Here is a 17070-nt window from a genome sequence, read left to right on the forward strand (position 1 = left end):
GACTTGCAGGAAATGTGAGAAGGGTGTGCAATAAAGTGCGGATAGCTTCCCTATCTAATCTACAAAAAAGGGATAGTTAAAAAAAATACAATAGGAATAATAGGATTACATCTTGTCTCAACAGAACTAAGGAAGCTTTCTAAAAGGGGGATAGTGCAAAGAGAAGATGTTTTGTAAGGGTACAGGGCCCTCCTGAGAATGGCAAGCTGGCACACAGGAATACCACTTCCACAGGACTAATGCCTAAGGAGGTGGGTGCGATTGGGCCACACAGCACAACAGGGACCAGTGTTCCCTCTAAGCTGAGTTAGTGTGAGCGAGCTCACAGTTTTTTAGCCTCCTGCTCACACATTTTTGCCTTCACTCAGGGAGGATGGCTCCAGAACAAACTAATTGATGCAGGAGCCAAATTGCTCGCTCACAACTTTAATGCCAGCAGCTCACAAAGTAGAATTTTTGCTCACAAGACTCCACAGCTTAGAGGAAACATTGACAGGGACCCAGGCTTACAGTGCCTTGAGAGACACTGGTCCCTCACGGAGGCAGCGGCTCATATTTCCCAGCTTGGGAAGTTCCCAGCACTTTCGCCTCTCGCCCAGCCACTTCCACCACGTTGCTTATACATTCATGCACATACCACTTTGCAAGTATATGCAAGAACACAATACAGACAGCATCCATAAACGACACATCCCTTGCAGATAACCACAAAACATGCGATCAAGAATAATACTCCCGGGAAAGTCATTTGGGTATCACTTTTTCCTCCCTTGTGTAATACACCAGAGATTGGCTCATATAACAGAAATGCAACACCATCAGCAGGCGGTGAATGGGAGCAAAGGAGTGCCTCGGCATTACCCACTGACTGCTTTTGTTAATTCCCACGCAAGACCCACGCAAACCTTTGGCAAGTCACGGTCCCCATGAAGGAGTAGGTAGGGACGCATCTGTGCACGATGGAACTTGGAGCTCCTCTGCAGATCTTTGTCACAGTACCAAGACCACAGTTCCTTGTGGATTTTGACCAAGGAGTGCTAAAGTTCATCCTTGGTGCTCATAAGATGCTGCTGCAGGTGATGGTTTGGCATCATGCGATCTTCCAACAGGTGGTCATGCAACAGTGCATTGCCCTCTTCTGGCTCTTTTAGAAAGTCCACAGCAGCATAGTCCTCCAGCAATCCGGCTTCTACGGCATGCTGTCTAAGTCTCTTGTTACCCATCAGCCCTTGTCTTCTCATGTATCCCTGCTGACAGAAGACTGGCAACTTCTGGCGAGTCAGTGCAAAGAGGAAACAGGACTCTATAGAAGAGGGGGGCAAACGTTACAATCTTTGTAAATTTCTTAAATGAAGCATTTTCCAGAGTACACAGGGAACCAAAAGGATTAACAGCAGTAACATTCTCTCAGTAACCCAGTGGCATGGCCTGGGTCCGACCTACCTGAGGGACCGCCTTTCCCCGTATATACCCCCAAGAGCACTTCGGTCAGGGACCCAGAGCCGCTTAGTGGTTCCGGGTCCCAGAGAGGCACGATATGCTGCAACGAGGGCTAGGTCCTTCTCAGTGGCGGCCCCTACCTGGTGGAATGAGCTCCCGGAGGAGATCAGGGCCCTGCAGGATCTTATGCAGTTCCGCAGGGCCTGCAAGACGGAGCTCTTCCACCAGGCTTTTATGTAGGGGCCGCCGCTCCCACCACCACCAACGGTGGAAATACCATCAAGTAGGAGCGCCCCTGATAGCCCGGCGACGAGGCGCACTATGTGAATTATATGGCAGCAAGATCAGCTGATAAACTTGGACAAATATCGCCGGAACAACTATTATAATATTATCAACAGGGAGTATTCCCTGTAGGTACCAACTGCGGACCATCTTGGAATTTATAGTATTTATAGTATTTTATTATTATTAATGGTATGTTATTATTGCGATTGTGATTTTACTGTTTTTATTGTATTTTATGTATGGCTTAGGCCTCTGTAAGCCGCCCTGAGCCCGCTTGCGGGGTAGGGCGGGGTAGAAATACTTGAATAAAATAAAAATAATAAATAAAAAATAATCTAGCTGGTTTATAAGGAAAAAGATTGAAGATTCCTCAGTTATGATATGTAACTGGGGAGGGGCTGTGGCTCATTCATCAAGCACGTGCTTTGCAGGCAGAGTGTCCCAGTGGGCCACTGGCAGCCAGGAGGAGGCTGATCCAAGTTAAGCCTGGGATGATACAACAGCAAATCCTGCAGGGGCCCACTGATCTAGACCCGGTCTTGACAATGGGGGAAGGATCGTTGTTTAGTGGTAGAGCATCTGCTTGGCATGCAGAAGGTCCCAGGTTCAACCCCCAGCATCTCCACTAAGGGTTGGGTTGTAGGGGATGTGAAGAACCTCCAGCGAGACCCTGGAAAGTTGCTGCCAGTCTGAGTAGACAATACTGACTTTGATGGACCGGTGGTCTGATTCCGTGTAAGGCAGCTTCATGTGTTCTTCACTTGGCTCAACTTGCTCTGAGGCTGTTTTAACAGCACAGTCTAGTTCTGGGTCCCAGATTCAATCCTTGGCTTTTCCAGTTAATGTATTTGGAAGGAGGTGACCTGAAGGGCTTCTACCTGTAACTGTAAAGAACTGCGGCCAGCACAAGCTCTTTGTCCCTCTCTAGGTGCAGCATTAGCAAAATACAATGTGCATTCTAAGCGTCTGTGTGGTATGTATGTTTCTTTCTCTGTATATGTAAATACCCACCTCCCCGTTGCAGAACTTGTTTTTTCTTAAATGCAGAATTTAGATAATCCTGGTTCAGAATACTGACGTTTTAAGCACAGATTATACAAAACACTTGTAGTGAATCCCCAGTTCTGATACTGCAAAAGCTTTCATATCCAGTTCAGTCATATTTCTGCACAGTGCAACCCTTCTGCTCTGAAGTCCACAGTGGTCTCCATTGCAACACTAGGCTCCACCTAGTGGGGGGTGGAGAACAGGTGCAACTTTGGGAGTCCGTCACCTGCCTGGGGTTTGAAATCAATACAAAACGATGTCTCTCTGATGTGTTTGGGTCTAGACCCCTGTATGCCTGTTCATTCTAGCAGTCATAGTAATGATAAGATCACTAACACTCACAAGGCAAAGGTTCCATAACTGTTAATTGCCTTTGTTGGATTGCTTTTGTTCCATTGCTCCTAGGCCTCTGTGTTCTCATCCCACTGTCTTCCCTTCAGCCAGGTGGCACATGGAGATCTGTTTGGTGTAGTGGTTAAGTGCGTGGACTCTAATCTGGGTCTGATTCCCCACTCCTCCACTTGTACCTGCTGGATGACCTTGGGCAAGCCATAGTTCTGGCACAGCTGTTCTTGAAAAAGGGCAGTTTCTGTCAGAGCTCTCTCAGCCCCACCTACCTCACAGGGTGTCTGTTGTGGGGAGGGGAAGGGAAAGGAGTTTGTAAGCCGCTCTGAGACACCTTTGGGTAGTGAAGGGTGGGGTATAAATCCAATCTCTTTTCTTCTTCTGTTACAATTGCTCTCCAGATGACCAAGACTAGTTTTCCTGGAGAAAATGACTGCTTTGAAGAGTGGGCTCTATGGCATTATATCCTGCTGAGGTCCCCCCCCTCTCCAAACCCCCCCTTTCCCAGGCTCCACCCCCAAAATCTCCAGGTATTTTTCAACCCAGGGCTCGCAACCCTACCCCAGCCCCATCTAATTTACCTGCATAGAACCTGCGCAGGTCGATTCCCAGGCAGTTCTCCAAGAAGCGTCTCAGAGGGAGGATGTGGGCATTCTGAGCAGTCCAGTCGGTCAGGAAGTCCTCCACAATGTGATGGATGGCATCTGGGCGGGGCAAGGGCCAGTCTGGCGGACAAAGCCTCACTTCACGCTCTGTTGTGAGACAAGTCAGAGTAACCAGAGACTAAATAGATCTACGGCAAAAGCCAAATGGAGGAAGCAGAAGGGGCCAAAAGGAAAGGCAGAAAATTAGGATTTCCTTGCCTAGGTACAGTCGTCTAAAAGAGAGTGTCCCTTCTTCCAGCCTGTTCACCAGGTTGTGTTTGGGGCTTTTTTTGGTGGAAAACTCTTTTCCCCCAAGACTCAACCTACAATATATTTCTTGCTCTGAAAATGAAAGTCTTTTAGCAACCACATCTCATGCAATTTCGAGCGCTCCGTGGAATGTGTAAAAGGGAGGGGCCACCGCTTAAACGCTGGCATGCAAAAGGTTCCAAATTCCATCCACGGTATCTCAAGTTAAAGGATCAGATAAGTAGGTAGATGGAAAAGATGCCTGTCGGAGACTGTGGAAGACAGCTGCAATCCAGAGCAGACAGTTCTGAGCTTTAGGGATCAATGGTCTGACTTGCTGCAAAGCCACCATGTGTTAATATGGCTGTATGGTTGTGTGTGGACTAGTGTCAGCGGTATAAACGGTGGAAAAAGTAGCCCAACTTGCATCCCCTCATGTCTGTCTTATTTTGTGAACATTAAAAAAAAATTCTGAGCAATCCTCAGTTGTACCATTCAAGTACCTGAACATTTGTGCAGCTTTTAAAGCAAACAAAAGAAGGAAACATGAGAAAGACTTCCTTCCTTTGAAGCAATAATGCACCCTTTTTCTTGCTTTTAATTTCCCCCCCTTTTATTTCATACCTCAATCTATATGCATTTTAAAATTGCTCTGGTTTCTCTTCAGAACGCATAAATCTTTTGCCTTTTAATAACACACCATTTTGAGAAACTTGAAACCACTACTTTTTAAAAAAGTTATTTGAAGGCTATGTGCTTCCCCTCTCAAGCACTGGAACACATGACCCCCCCACACCTTTCCCCCTTAACGTAGTGAATGACCTATTCCCCATCTCCAGAACACCTTGAAACACAGTGGATAGTTTACCACCACCAACCTAAGCAGAAGTACACCCTTCTAAGTCCACTGAAGGAAATAGGGTTCAATGTATAACCCTCCTTTGAAGGGCACCACAGCTCCCCATAGATCATTTGGGAACTATCAGTTGGTCTTATAGACAAACCTCGATTTGTTTGTACCAAGCCAGGAACGCCTCTGTCTCATGAGCTCCCTCCCTCCTCTCCTTGCAGGCAGCTGGGTAAATGAATGCTTCCTGGTTCTATTTAACTGAAGTTCATCATCCATTCTGAATCATGTAGAACAGGGTGGTTCTGATTTAAAATCCTGATTTGAAGGCAAGAGAACAAACTGCAATTTGTTGTTTCGCTTAACATGAATGTCATGACAAAATGTATAGAACCAGAAATCTTCAAATTTTCTAGCCTCATGCAAATTTAGGAAGGAGGCAGGAAGTGTATGAGCCAGAGGGCTTCCTCGTTTGTCGAGCTACCATGCCAGTCAGGACTAGTAAAGCACTCTCATCAGGGAGAGGAATATTGGGAGGGACATCTTTTGCTTCCTGATGGAGCCTGGGCACAGCCAGAGCCGAAGGGTAAGAGTCAAAAGATCTCTTGCTCTTTTGGATTTTATATGGTGGCTTTTCATGAACCAGCCACTGCATCCAGGACTGGTCCTGGATGTCATTTGTTTTGTATGTTGGTTTATTTATGTATTTTAAAAAAACTATTAGCTGCTTTGGGTCCCTTCATGGGAAAAAGTGGGACATAAAATTTTAAAGCCAGTATAAAGCTTTATTTCTTCATCAGAAAAGGGCTTAAGTTCCCAGCTAAATAAATGTTCTTACCCCCGGCTACTTTCCTCAAATGGCATGCTGATTTGCCTCTATGTCCCTCTTTCCTCCAAACACTAAGTTAAAGCTTGATCCGTGCATCTTCCAGGAGTGGCATAAGACCTTTTTATTCTAACTGCTTTTTCTGGCCAGGGACAGAGAGGGAGATGGTACAATAATTTTGCCTTAAGTCCTTGGGAGAAGGCAGACAAGAAGTCGTTTAAATAAATACAGGCTTGGCAAAACCTGTTTCCAGATGAGACAGTCTCTTCTTGTTCATCACCTATGGATTCCAGAACCCCTAGAACAGAGGTGTCAAACTCATTAGTTACAAGGGCCAGATCTGACATAAATGTCACTTTGTCGGGCGGGCCACGTGTGCCATAAAATGTAATGCCGGGTACCGGAGATAGAAACTGTATAAAGGACAGCAGCTGGTAAGCTCTGCATTGATGTATCCTCACTGCAAGGCCCCATGGGCTGGGAGAGGGGTGCAGAGGAAAACACACATAGGCTGACTGGAGAAGCAGCAGTGCAGTGCTTGTACAGATGCTCCCACAATGCTTGACTGCTCCAGATGAGGCTGTTCTGCCGTGCTGAAGCCACAATGCAGTGGCGCCGCCCACTCCCCTCCAGCACTCCCTCCCTTGCATCAGTTGCTCACGGGCCGCATAAGTGCCCTGGACAAGCCAGATCTGGCCCCCGGGCCTTATGTTTGACACCCCTGCCCTAGAAGATTCAGTCGAAACAACTGAGCAAACAGGGTTGCCAACCTGAAGGTGGCATCTGGAGAGCTCCCGCTATTACAATTGATCTCCAGACTACAGAGATTAGTTCCCCTGGGAGAAAACGGCTGCTTTGGAGGGTGGACTCTGTGGCATTGTACCCAGCTGAGGTCCCTCCCCCCTCAAACCCCCCCCTCCGCAGGCTCCAGCCACAAAATCTCCAGGTATTTCCCAACCCAGAGCTGGCAACTCTGATTACAAACAAGAGTCAATCAAACACAAAATCAAATAGGAAATGAGAAAAAGGGTGAGCTAATTCCTTCCTTCACTTTCTTCAGTCCCTCTCAGCAGAAGCTATAATAGGCCTCCTATTTGAAATTACCTGCTCCCAATCCCTATTTCCTGTCCACAAGGCATTGAGAAGTGGGAGAAAAAAAATTACCTCCAAATAGTGACACCCTAGGAATTTCACCTAGTCCCTATGGTAGAGACCATAGAAACTGGGGAGGTGGCCTAAAGTGTCACCTGGAGGTCACATCGCATTGTCCCCACATTCCATTGTCCACAAGCACCACCATCAAAATCCCCAAGGATTTGCTGAGGCACTGTCAGGAACCCTGAGCTATAGGTATGATGGAAATGACACACCACTGCTTGCCACACTGAACTCTAAACTACTATCAGCTTCAGCAGATCACCAGTGTAATCCTTTGCGGCGTTACTCCAGTCAAAGGGAATGGCCTCAGACTGGAGTAACACTGCACAGGGTAGCACCACAAAGGCCACACCCTTTCTTTATATACATTGAGGACGACATCCCTGAGGGACCAAAGTGTCCTCACTAGAAAAACTCCAAGGTTCTAACATTTCTGACCATCCCATATTATGAAAAGCTGCAATTGGTGGGAGGAAGAGGAGGAAAGAATCACTGCACTTACCAGTGGGGAGTCGTTTGTAGTAATAAATGACAGGGTGCAAGAAATTAGACTGCCAGGCATGCTGTGCTTCACCCACTGCCCGATTATAATAGAAGACATCCTTGTCGGGGCCAGAAAAGTTCCTCCCATACTCCATCACGATGACAAAAAGCCCATTCTGAACTTTCCTTCCTGTGCGCCATTCGAGGTCTTGCAGGACTCCGACCGGAAATTCTTCCAGATACTCAAATTCAGTGGCATTCCTAGACACAACCATCACGTTAGCTGGACACTGGTCAAGGGTACAGTTTTTGTAGGTGTACAGATTATCCTGCAGAAACAAGAAAGCGGCACTAATCCGCAGGGGAGGAAAAGACTGGAAGAAAGTATCCGAAAGCTACTGCTCTATTTCAGGGGGGAAAAAAACCACAAAGGGAGATCACCTGTATCTCAGGACTGTATGATGTCACCACATTGTACCTCCATATCCCTTCCTCCATGGCAGCCAATGACACAGAGTAGGGATGAAGACTATAAACCAGCAGGCAAGGCCTGGTCCTTCTACCCTGTCATACAGTGCCTACAGGTACATCATCTTCATTACTATTATTATTTATTGCTACATATTTTTTTAAAAAACTCTGCCAGAGATTTATGAAGTCTAAGAATGGGTACAACTGTATCACAAAGGTGGCCATGGTCACCCTGGGAGTGGAAGACATACCGCCTCCTGGGGGCGCTTCCTGCCAATGCTCATCAGCATCCTGATGTGCTGGTGTCTCTTCCAGTGTGTGGTCAGAAATTAAACCATCATGTCATCATAGAGTTAACCCACAGAGTTCAGCCTGGATGCTAGAGATTCACTGGTGATGTGATGATGTCATTACATCTCCAGTGAGGACCCCCCTCAACAGTGAGTCTCCTGCAGGGTTGCCAGCTTTGTGCTGGCAGCCCTATGTATCACAAAGCACAGAACCCAGCTCTCATGCAGTTCCCACCAAATCTTTCAAATCTTAAGCTGAAAAGAGAGAGAAAAAACACCACAAGTTTTTCATTTGTCTGAACATCTGAAAACCCACAGCCAGGAATGCTTGGGGTCTGTGTGATACAGCTACATTTTTAAAAATTATTTTATTGATCTTGTTTTTTCATTGCAAGTTTTTTCATTGCAAGTAAAACAGCTTCCCCTGGCAGTGTGTAGTGGCTAGACAAGGATCCAGAAGACCCAGGTTCAAATTCCCACCCTGGCATGAAGCACACTGGGTGATACAGTTGCCAGCCTCCAGGTGGGACCTGGAGATCCCCTGGAATTACAGCTCATATCCACACTGCAGAGATCAGTTCCCTTGGAGAAAATGGCCGCTTTGGAGGGTGGACTTCAAAAGGGAATTAGATAAGCATGGACGGCTTCAAAAGGGAATTAGATAAGCATATGGAGCAGAGGTCCATCAGTGGCTATTAGCCACAAGGTATAGATGGGGACTCTGGGGCAAGTGATGCTCTGTCATCTTGGTGCTTGGGGGGGGGTCAACAGTGGGAGGGCTTCTAATGTCCTGGCCCCATTGGTGGACCTCCTGATGGCACCTGGTATTTTTGGCCACTGTGTGACAGAGTGTTAGACTGGATGGGCCTTTGGCCTGATCCAACATTGGCGTCTCTTATGTTCTTATGACTCTATGGCATTGTGCCCCACTGAGGTGCCTGTCCCCCCAGGCTCCATTCCTAAGTCTCCAGGAGTATTCCAGTCTGGATCAGGCAACCCTACCCCGCATTCCCTGCTCGTGGCCAGAGGGGACCTGGCAAACCTACAGGGTGACCTTAGGCCAGTCACTCACTCTTAGTCTAACTTACCTCACAGTAGTGTTGGGAGGATAAAATGGAGGAGGAGAGAATGGTGTACATTACCCTGAGCTCCCTGAAAGAGGGGTGGGATACAAGTGTGCTAAATAAATAAAACAAATACATACTGGCCTCTTCTCTTAGGTACACAAACACACAACTCAACTCACTAGAAATGACTACGTATGGGGGCTAGTGTTGACGAGTCACTCACCAGGGGAAGCATATCCTTTATGAACAACATAATATGAAAATCATTCCACAATACCTGACAAACACTCAACTTGATTCCAGATCTTCAAAAACAGTGTATTCAGATCATGATGTCCCGGCCAATACCCCCAACTTCACCAATTTATTCCAGTGGCAGATTCTGAACTGAATTTCTGGACCATAGTATTGTGTTTCGATAATGCAGAATTCTAAGTTCCCAGCCTTAACTGCAAAGCTACTGACATTTTTTCTCCCGTGCTAATACAACACTGACATTTACTTGCTGGGCTAATTTTATCCCCACTGGGCCACTAAATGGCTCTGAAAAGGTAATGATTTCTAGTGATGAATTTTGACTTGATAGAAGACTTTGATGGGGAGAAAAGTCATTCTCTTGCTGAAGTATAAAACAAGGCCAAGGCAAAAGTTGTATCATTTCCCATCAATCCTTTTTCATTTCAAAGCCATGGAAGTCCCCGAGCAGCAAGACACTCCCGTTGCCCCAACTCACAGGGGAGGAAGGCACTAGAGGCCTAGTACTCACTCTTTCAGCAGAATGATGTCTGCCAGAACCGTGAACATTTGGTACAGCCCGGATGCCTCATTCACTCGCTTGACAATGGAGTTGGTTAGCTGAATAATGGGGTAGGTGGAGGACGGCCATGGGACACCATGGTGGCGGACTTCTAATAAACGATGGACGACACGAGCTGTGTGGTGTGGAAGGAAAGAAAGGTGTGTGCTATTTTTTTAAAAAAGTGCTAAGGGTTGTGGGTTCAGAAATCTAAACCTTGCAGTAATGCCACCGACAGTGAATCCTAAGCAGAGTTACATCCTTCTAAGCCCAATGATGTCAATGGGTTTTGAAGGGTATAATACGCAAAGCAGCCGTTAGAAGAAGTAATGGATGCCAGTCAAACAAGCAGATTTCTGACCCAGCTTTACCTAGGGTTGCCAATTCCAGCTTGGGAAATTCCTAGGGATTTGGGGGCACTGCACGTGGAGGGATTTCAGCAGAAACGTGATGTCATTCTAAGACTTCCATTTCTCCTCAATGCTATGGTATGCTGTAGAGTGAGTCTGCTCTACAAAACTGCCATTTCCTCCAGAGCAGTTGCTCTCTGTAGCCTAGAGATCAGTTGTAATCAATGTTCCCTCTAAGCTGTGGAGTCTTGTGAGCAAAAATTCTACTTTCTGAGCTACTGGCATTAAAGTTGTGAGCAAGCAATTTGGCTACTGCATAAATTAGTTTCCTCTGGAGCTTCCTTCCTGAGCTAAGACAAAAATATGTGAGCTGGAGGCTAAAATCCTGTGAGCTAACTCACACTAACTCAGCTTAGAGGGAACAGTGGAGGCTGGTAACCATGGTTTCACCCCACAGCAATGAGAAGGGGAGGGTGTGTGTGGCGTTACTGCTGTATTGCTGCACAAGAGATCTTAAAGTGACAGGTACAGACAGAGAGTCTGCAGCCAACAGCCTAGCAACACAGGAGCTCTGTAATACTGCTGGGTAAAATAAGAGTTTAACAATGAAATCCTACGAACACTTTCTTGGGAGGAAGCCCCACTAAATAGCCCTAAATAAGATGAGGACTAGACCTGTTTAGGATTGCTCCCTAAGTGTGGATTGCCTGCCAATGGGGAAAGTACCCCAACAGCTAAGCCACTGCCTGCTGTCTCCCCTTCCAGGAAGAGAACAGAGGCTCTCTTGCTACTCATCTGCCTGTTCATTTCAATACATGCTGTCTGCTAACATTTCCCTGACCAAAGCAAGGAAGCTGTAATACAAGACCCAGCCAAGAGAAGATGGAAACCAGGCATGTTAGAAACACCTTCCCCATTTCATTTTGCTTGCTCATTTAATGTTTATTCCAGTGGTTCACAGCAGATATAAATCACAATGCATTTTTGAACAAGATTACTCTTTAATCCAAACAACACACAAATAACAGCGTTCCGTGCGCCTCGGTGTTTAGTCATGCCAGCTACATGACCACGGAAAAGTCTTAGGACGGCGCTGGCTCTTCGGCTTGGAAAAAGAGATGAGTACCGCCCCCTAGGGTCAGATTCGACTGGCTTTCGAGCAAGGGAAACCTTTACCTTTAATAGAAAACAGATTTTTTTTCCTACTAAAATGTTAATATAAAAACCTTTTAACAGCACCACATTTCAAAGCCTCTGAGAGCAAAAAATAAAAAGAATAGCAGAACATTCACTTCTTTTATATCCAACCACAATGTTGCATTATCTATACCTTAATCGGATAAAGCATGGCTGTAAATGCAGGGACGCATCTCTGTGTTGGAATTAAATAAGATTTAGGATAGTTATGACACTATTCCATGGTTTCAGCACTTTCAATTAAGGAATTACATTGCAAGGCGTATGGGGGCTTACGACAAAATTTGAAATAACTTTTATGGGCAATAAATCAGCAACACTGCAGTCCTTAGCGGAGTCACCCTCTTCCAAGCTCACTGACTGCAATTGACTTAGAAAGGTGTAACTCTGCTTAGAATGGCCATCCAAGAGGAATGTTATCGAAGATATATTCTTTCTTAATGTGTTTAAGAAAGGAGGTTGGGAAATGACTAACTCTTTACTACAAAGCCCAACATGATTTCCTTATACTAAAGGAAATCATTATGAGGCTAATTTCAACTGGAATCTGATATTCAATATCAGAAAGTGTATACATTAAGAAAAAATTAAATTTATTTTGCATTGTTATTTAAAGGAGAAATGTTGGTGTTGTGGATTGCCGACAGCTGCATTTACTGAGGCAGGATAGATGTGGCTGCAGATAAATGCATTAAAAATGTTTATACAATTAAAGCTAATGAAAGGGGAGTTTGTTGCTGTTTTGTTTGTTTGTTTTCAAAAAGGCAGACAAATTCTAGCAACTTCCAGAAAACAAAACTGATGGGTATGACCTGGAAAATTGCAAGAGTAGCAAAATCAACAGAAGTTGTACTTCCTGTAATGTTATTTGTGTTAACTGTCTTGCAGTTGCAGCTGTTACAACACTTTGGAAAGAACATGCATTTCATAGTTCATTTAACTCACTGAGACACACAGTAAAGGTTGAAAACAAACCAGGCCTTTTCAGTACCAGCCTTTGCCAACAGGCTCAGTACCTTCTATTTCCCACATCGCCAGCTAACGTCTTCGAGCTCACCTGTGTATCGGAACCCGTGAATAAAGCCTCCAGCAGATTTGCGGAAGTCAACTGAGTGGCTTGCAGTGCCCAGTACGAACAGGCCTCGAGTTGCTTTGGCTTCATAGCTGGGCTTGATCAAAGGATATTTTTTCTTACTGCCTTTGCCATGCATCAGCCCAACAGATCTGATTAGAAAAAAGAAATAGCACGTGCTGTAATTCAAGGCCTAGGAAGTGGTAACTGGAAGCCAGCTGGATACAGAGAATGAATCAGAGGTGATGAGCAGGTCATTAGAGAGGAGATCCTCCAACTCTCACCTAAATGCATCCTCCAGAGGGAGCTGATGGCAACGCTAACATGGGATGAAACCACCGCCTGAGTCACAAGGTAGCTCTTTACAGACACTACCAACGCAGCACGGGAGCAGGCCATGCAAAAGAGGCTCCTACACCACAGTGGTAATGGTTGAATGGCCCTCATTCCAAGTTTAGTACACAATTTACCTTCTGTATCACGATCAAAGCAATGTATGTTGCACACCTTCTAACCCCTACCCGATTTTGAACACTTCAGAGAATCATATGATAGCTTACACTGCGATGTCAAAGAGGATTGTTAAGAGTAGACTCTCCCCTCCATGACCTGCAAGCCTGCTTTCAATTTTTAACACAAACTTCTAATTTAGAATGCTCATAGTCGCCTATAGTGAGTGACTGTTATCTCCAGGCAACAGAGAACAGACTGACGGCCATCACCACAAACCCAAGGGATTAGCTAACATAATGCTCTCTTGCCACTCACGGGTCAGCATTCTACTGCATGCATGTCAAAAGTGCAAGGAGTGGCTCAAAGATTTCTCGGCCTAAACCCCGACCCATTTTAATTAGGCTGAGACTACTTCAGCCACCTCATATATAGTCGATCTCATCTAGCCTTCCTGTCACTTTAGTGTCAGTTCAGTCTTACTTGTTAAATATGGAGAAGTCAAACTGCCAACCCAGGCAGCGAATGGCACGGTCATAGGGTGCCCGAGTGGCAAAGTTGTCCAGCTCGTCCTGAGGGAGGGTAACGGACTCTTCACTGCTGTTGTGGTTCTCCAGGTAAAAGCGAAGGGTAATGTGCAGCTTCCCTTTTTTATCCTTGACAAGAACCAGGTCTTCCAAGTCACCTTCCAGTAGGCCATCCAGAGATTTCAGCTGATATGTGTCCAAGAGGCCATTGTTAATTGCTCTAAAGGAGGATGAGTTGGGGAATACATCCAGAAGAGAATGAGATTTAGAGGTCTGCATGCCTCACTTGGAAACATCACAGAGGATGAATACAGACAACCCATTCAGTTGGGAAGCAGTTCACAAAAGCTGGAAGCGATCTTTTCCAAGAGTAAGTCAGTTCCTATATTATAGCCCTGTTTGTTTGTACTAGTGATTCCTGACAAGGTGCTTCTGGACACCAGGGCACTTGCCAATGTATTTCCTGGAGCTCACATACATCTTCTTCAAAACACCCTATCAAAACAAAGAGCCCATTCTGGTTCCCCTCATGTCACTGGAGCAGCTTTGTAAGAGCTCAGGAGCCATCATTTTTATGTCTGCACCAAGCACCCAATTGGAAACAGCTGCCTCCATAATACAAGGATGTTTGGCTTGAAGCTGTCTAAGATTCTGTGGAATATCCTAACATTTTGTGATTGTACCAAGCTCCTGTTGCACCCATTTTTGATAGGTTTCCTGCCATGGCAGCCATATTTCTGGCACCCATTACCTGTACTCAACATTTCAAAGGTGCCCACAGGTTCAACAAGGCTGAGGACCCTGGTTTAAAAAAATCAGGACTCCTGGAATAAACTTGGGAAGGGAAGACTGAAACGTACTGAAAAAGACTCAACAATAACAACAGGCAGTTCAAGGACACTTAATTCATGGCTCTTTGGCTGTGACACAAAGTATCAACTAAAAACAGAACAAAGATGCTACCTCTGGGAAATGAAATTCATAGTTTCATAGAGGAGCACGCGCGGACCTCTTGCACTCTGAGGCCCATGGAGGAAGCACTGCTTCATGTTAGTGACAGGTAGACTACCTAGCACATGGAGCAGGACCTTCATGATGTCCCACACTGAAAACAGTATGAGATCCAACAAGATGCTTCACTGTATGTTTACCAATGGATGGTAAAAATATTTTTATGTCTTGAAGCTTTTAAAAATCATGCTGCTCTATTTTGCTTATTTTGGCTTTCCTGTTTTTGTAATTTCATTGTTGCAGGTGAGATTAGTGTTATTTTTGCTTTGATTTATTGTACCATACCTTCAGCACACAACAGAACAGTGACTGATGATTCAACTCTGTGCAGAGTTACTACAGGCAAAGTACACGGGAATCAATGAAAATATACTGGAGCAACTCTGCAGAAGATGGCATTGCCAGAAATACCACATTACAGATTTGTAAATGGAAAGCGCTTCCAAGTCAAAAAAGGCACGAAGGCTGCATGATCGCACACTTCATTCTCTGTGTGCACTTGGAAACGCTGAATGGCTGCTGCCTCTCCATGGATGTGAATTTACAATGAAATAATTCTGAATTTAGCCACCACAAATACTAATATAAAGAAGTTTTCGCTACAGGTAAACTGCTTCCATGCAAGAAATGTTATTTATGTGCTTCTAACATTTAATATCCCACTGGCTAATCAGAAGGATCCTCACAAAAACTTCCAATTGAATAAAACACATGCACACAAAAGCAGACATAACAAATTACAAGTCACAAAATACTAAAAAAAAAAATCTGAACACAAACCAGCAATCACTAAAAACTGGCTCAAACTTAGCAGCAGCAGAAAGATTAAATAAAATTATACAGAATCAGCAGGAGTAGAGTTTCCTCTGGTACACAGTGGCACACTAACCCAGGGGTGGCCAAATTGCGGCTCGGGAGCCCCATGCGGCTCTTTCACATATATTGTGCGGTTCCCGGCAGGGTGGTTGGGGAAGCAAAGGAGAGGCATGCCTCCCTGATTGGTCTTCGCTTCCTCAGCCAGTGTTCCCTTCCCTGGGTAGGCTTGAGCTGGAGGGAGTAGAGAAAGAAAGCAACTTTAACTTTAAATGTGTTCTTAAAGACAGACAGACACACACACACCCGCCGCTGCTGGCCAGCTTGGAGAAGGCATTTGTCTCTTTAAACCCCTTCTCCAAGCCAATCCAGCTGGCATGGGGGTCTTGGAAGATGCATTTAAAGTTAAAGTTTCTTTCTTTCTTTCTTTCTTTCTTTCTTTCTTTCTTTCTTTCTTTCTTTCTTTCTTTCTTTCTTTCTTTCTTTCTTTCTTTCTTTCTTTCTTTCTTTCTTTCTCCCCTCCCTCTCCATCTAATCATTATCGATATCAATTTTACCCCTTTTGTTCTTATTTTTGGCAGTCTCATTTAATGTTAAGAAAAAGCAAATTTGCATATTCTTCTATAAAAACGTGTGGGTTAAATTTGTTCATGTCTTGTGGCTCTCAAACATCTGACATTTATTCTATGTGGCTCTTACAGTAAGCAAGTTTGGGCACCCCTGCACTGACCTTCCATATAGTGCACTCTGTCTCATGAAAGCTTATGCTGAAATAAATTTTGTTAGTCTTTAAGGTGGCAGTGGACTCCTGTTTTATTCTATTCATTTATTCAGCTTGAACAAAGTGAAGGTGCCTTTTGTTCCGTCACTTTTAAAACAGCTCTGGATATATTTACTACTTGAGGAAGACTTACCTCAGATCTCCAACGTAGTGGGTAGCCCAAGAAAGGCGAACTCGAGAGCGGCTCACCATGTGTATGAAATTGGTGACTCCCAAAATGTTCTCAGCTGTTTCAAAGGCAGAGTTGCCTCGGCCCAGGATCAATACTGATTGGCCAGCGAAGTCCTCTGGGTCAATAGACACTGACTCATAGCCCTCGACATATTCTGAACCAGGAAAGTTAACTTTGTGAGGAATCCATGTCCCCGTGGCCACCAAAAGAACACTGCAATGTAAGGTAACAATTTTGATCAGGCTCACCAAACACACAGCAAAGGAAAAGATCAGTTGTCCACACTGTGGCCAATTACATAGAATCACACAACTTTAATCTGAGGTTTACCTCAGTTATATTTAATATGGAATGATGGCCCTAAAAGCTAGTCATGGTTATGGATACAATGGCTGCTTTAAAATTAGTCTTCAGATAGTTCTCAGTAGTTTTACCCCTTACCATTATCCTTATACTAATGCTGAAGTTGCCCCTGGAGTGCGGATATCTAAATCTGCACTTCGGGGGCACCTGGGGGGGAGGGAGAGGTTTGTGCACACGTGGGCCAGTCCCCACGTGTGCACAAAAATAAAAAAAGTTGGGAAAAAATTCGGGGGGGATGTTTAAATCCCCCCGAAAGTGCAAGAGCGTCTCCTGCGCGTGCGCAGGAGACGCTCTGTAACTGCCGCTGCCGCTTGGGAGGGAAGCAGCGAGCAGGGAGGGGGGGCCAGAGCGGCGAGGGCCGATCGGCTTGCCGCAAGCCGATC

The 17070-nt window shown here is 45.2% G+C and overlaps 1 protein-coding gene across 1 annotated transcript in view; it reads right to left on the reverse strand.

Annotated features, from left to right (window-relative positions):
- Nucleotides 1-504: 504 nt before the first annotated feature.
- FOXRED2 (FAD-dependent oxidoreductase domain containing 2) overlaps nucleotides 505-17070 on the reverse strand; it is an 18500-nt gene continuing 1934 nt past the window's right edge. The window contains exons 2-8 of the mRNA XM_015410194.1: nucleotides 16286-16537; nucleotides 13504-13767; nucleotides 12556-12722; nucleotides 9922-10087; nucleotides 7347-7588; nucleotides 3702-3872; nucleotides 505-1303 (exon numbers count right to left, since the gene is read on the reverse strand). Of these exons, the coding sequence (XP_015265680.1) occupies nucleotides 1038-1303; nucleotides 3702-3872; nucleotides 7347-7588; nucleotides 9922-10087; nucleotides 12556-12722; nucleotides 13504-13767; nucleotides 16286-16537 (1528 nt within the window). The 3' untranslated portion in view covers nucleotides 505-1037. The remainder of the gene's footprint in view (nucleotides 1304-3701; nucleotides 3873-7346; nucleotides 7589-9921; nucleotides 10088-12555; nucleotides 12723-13503; nucleotides 13768-16285; nucleotides 16538-17070) is intronic.

Source organism: Gekko japonicus, unplaced genomic scaffold (assembly GCF_001447785.1).
Source record: "Gekko japonicus isolate JY-2015 unplaced genomic scaffold, Gekko_japonicus_V1.1 scaffold933, whole genome shotgun sequence".
NCBI classification, from domain to species: Eukaryota; Metazoa; Chordata; class Lepidosauria; order Squamata; family Gekkonidae; genus Gekko; species Gekko japonicus.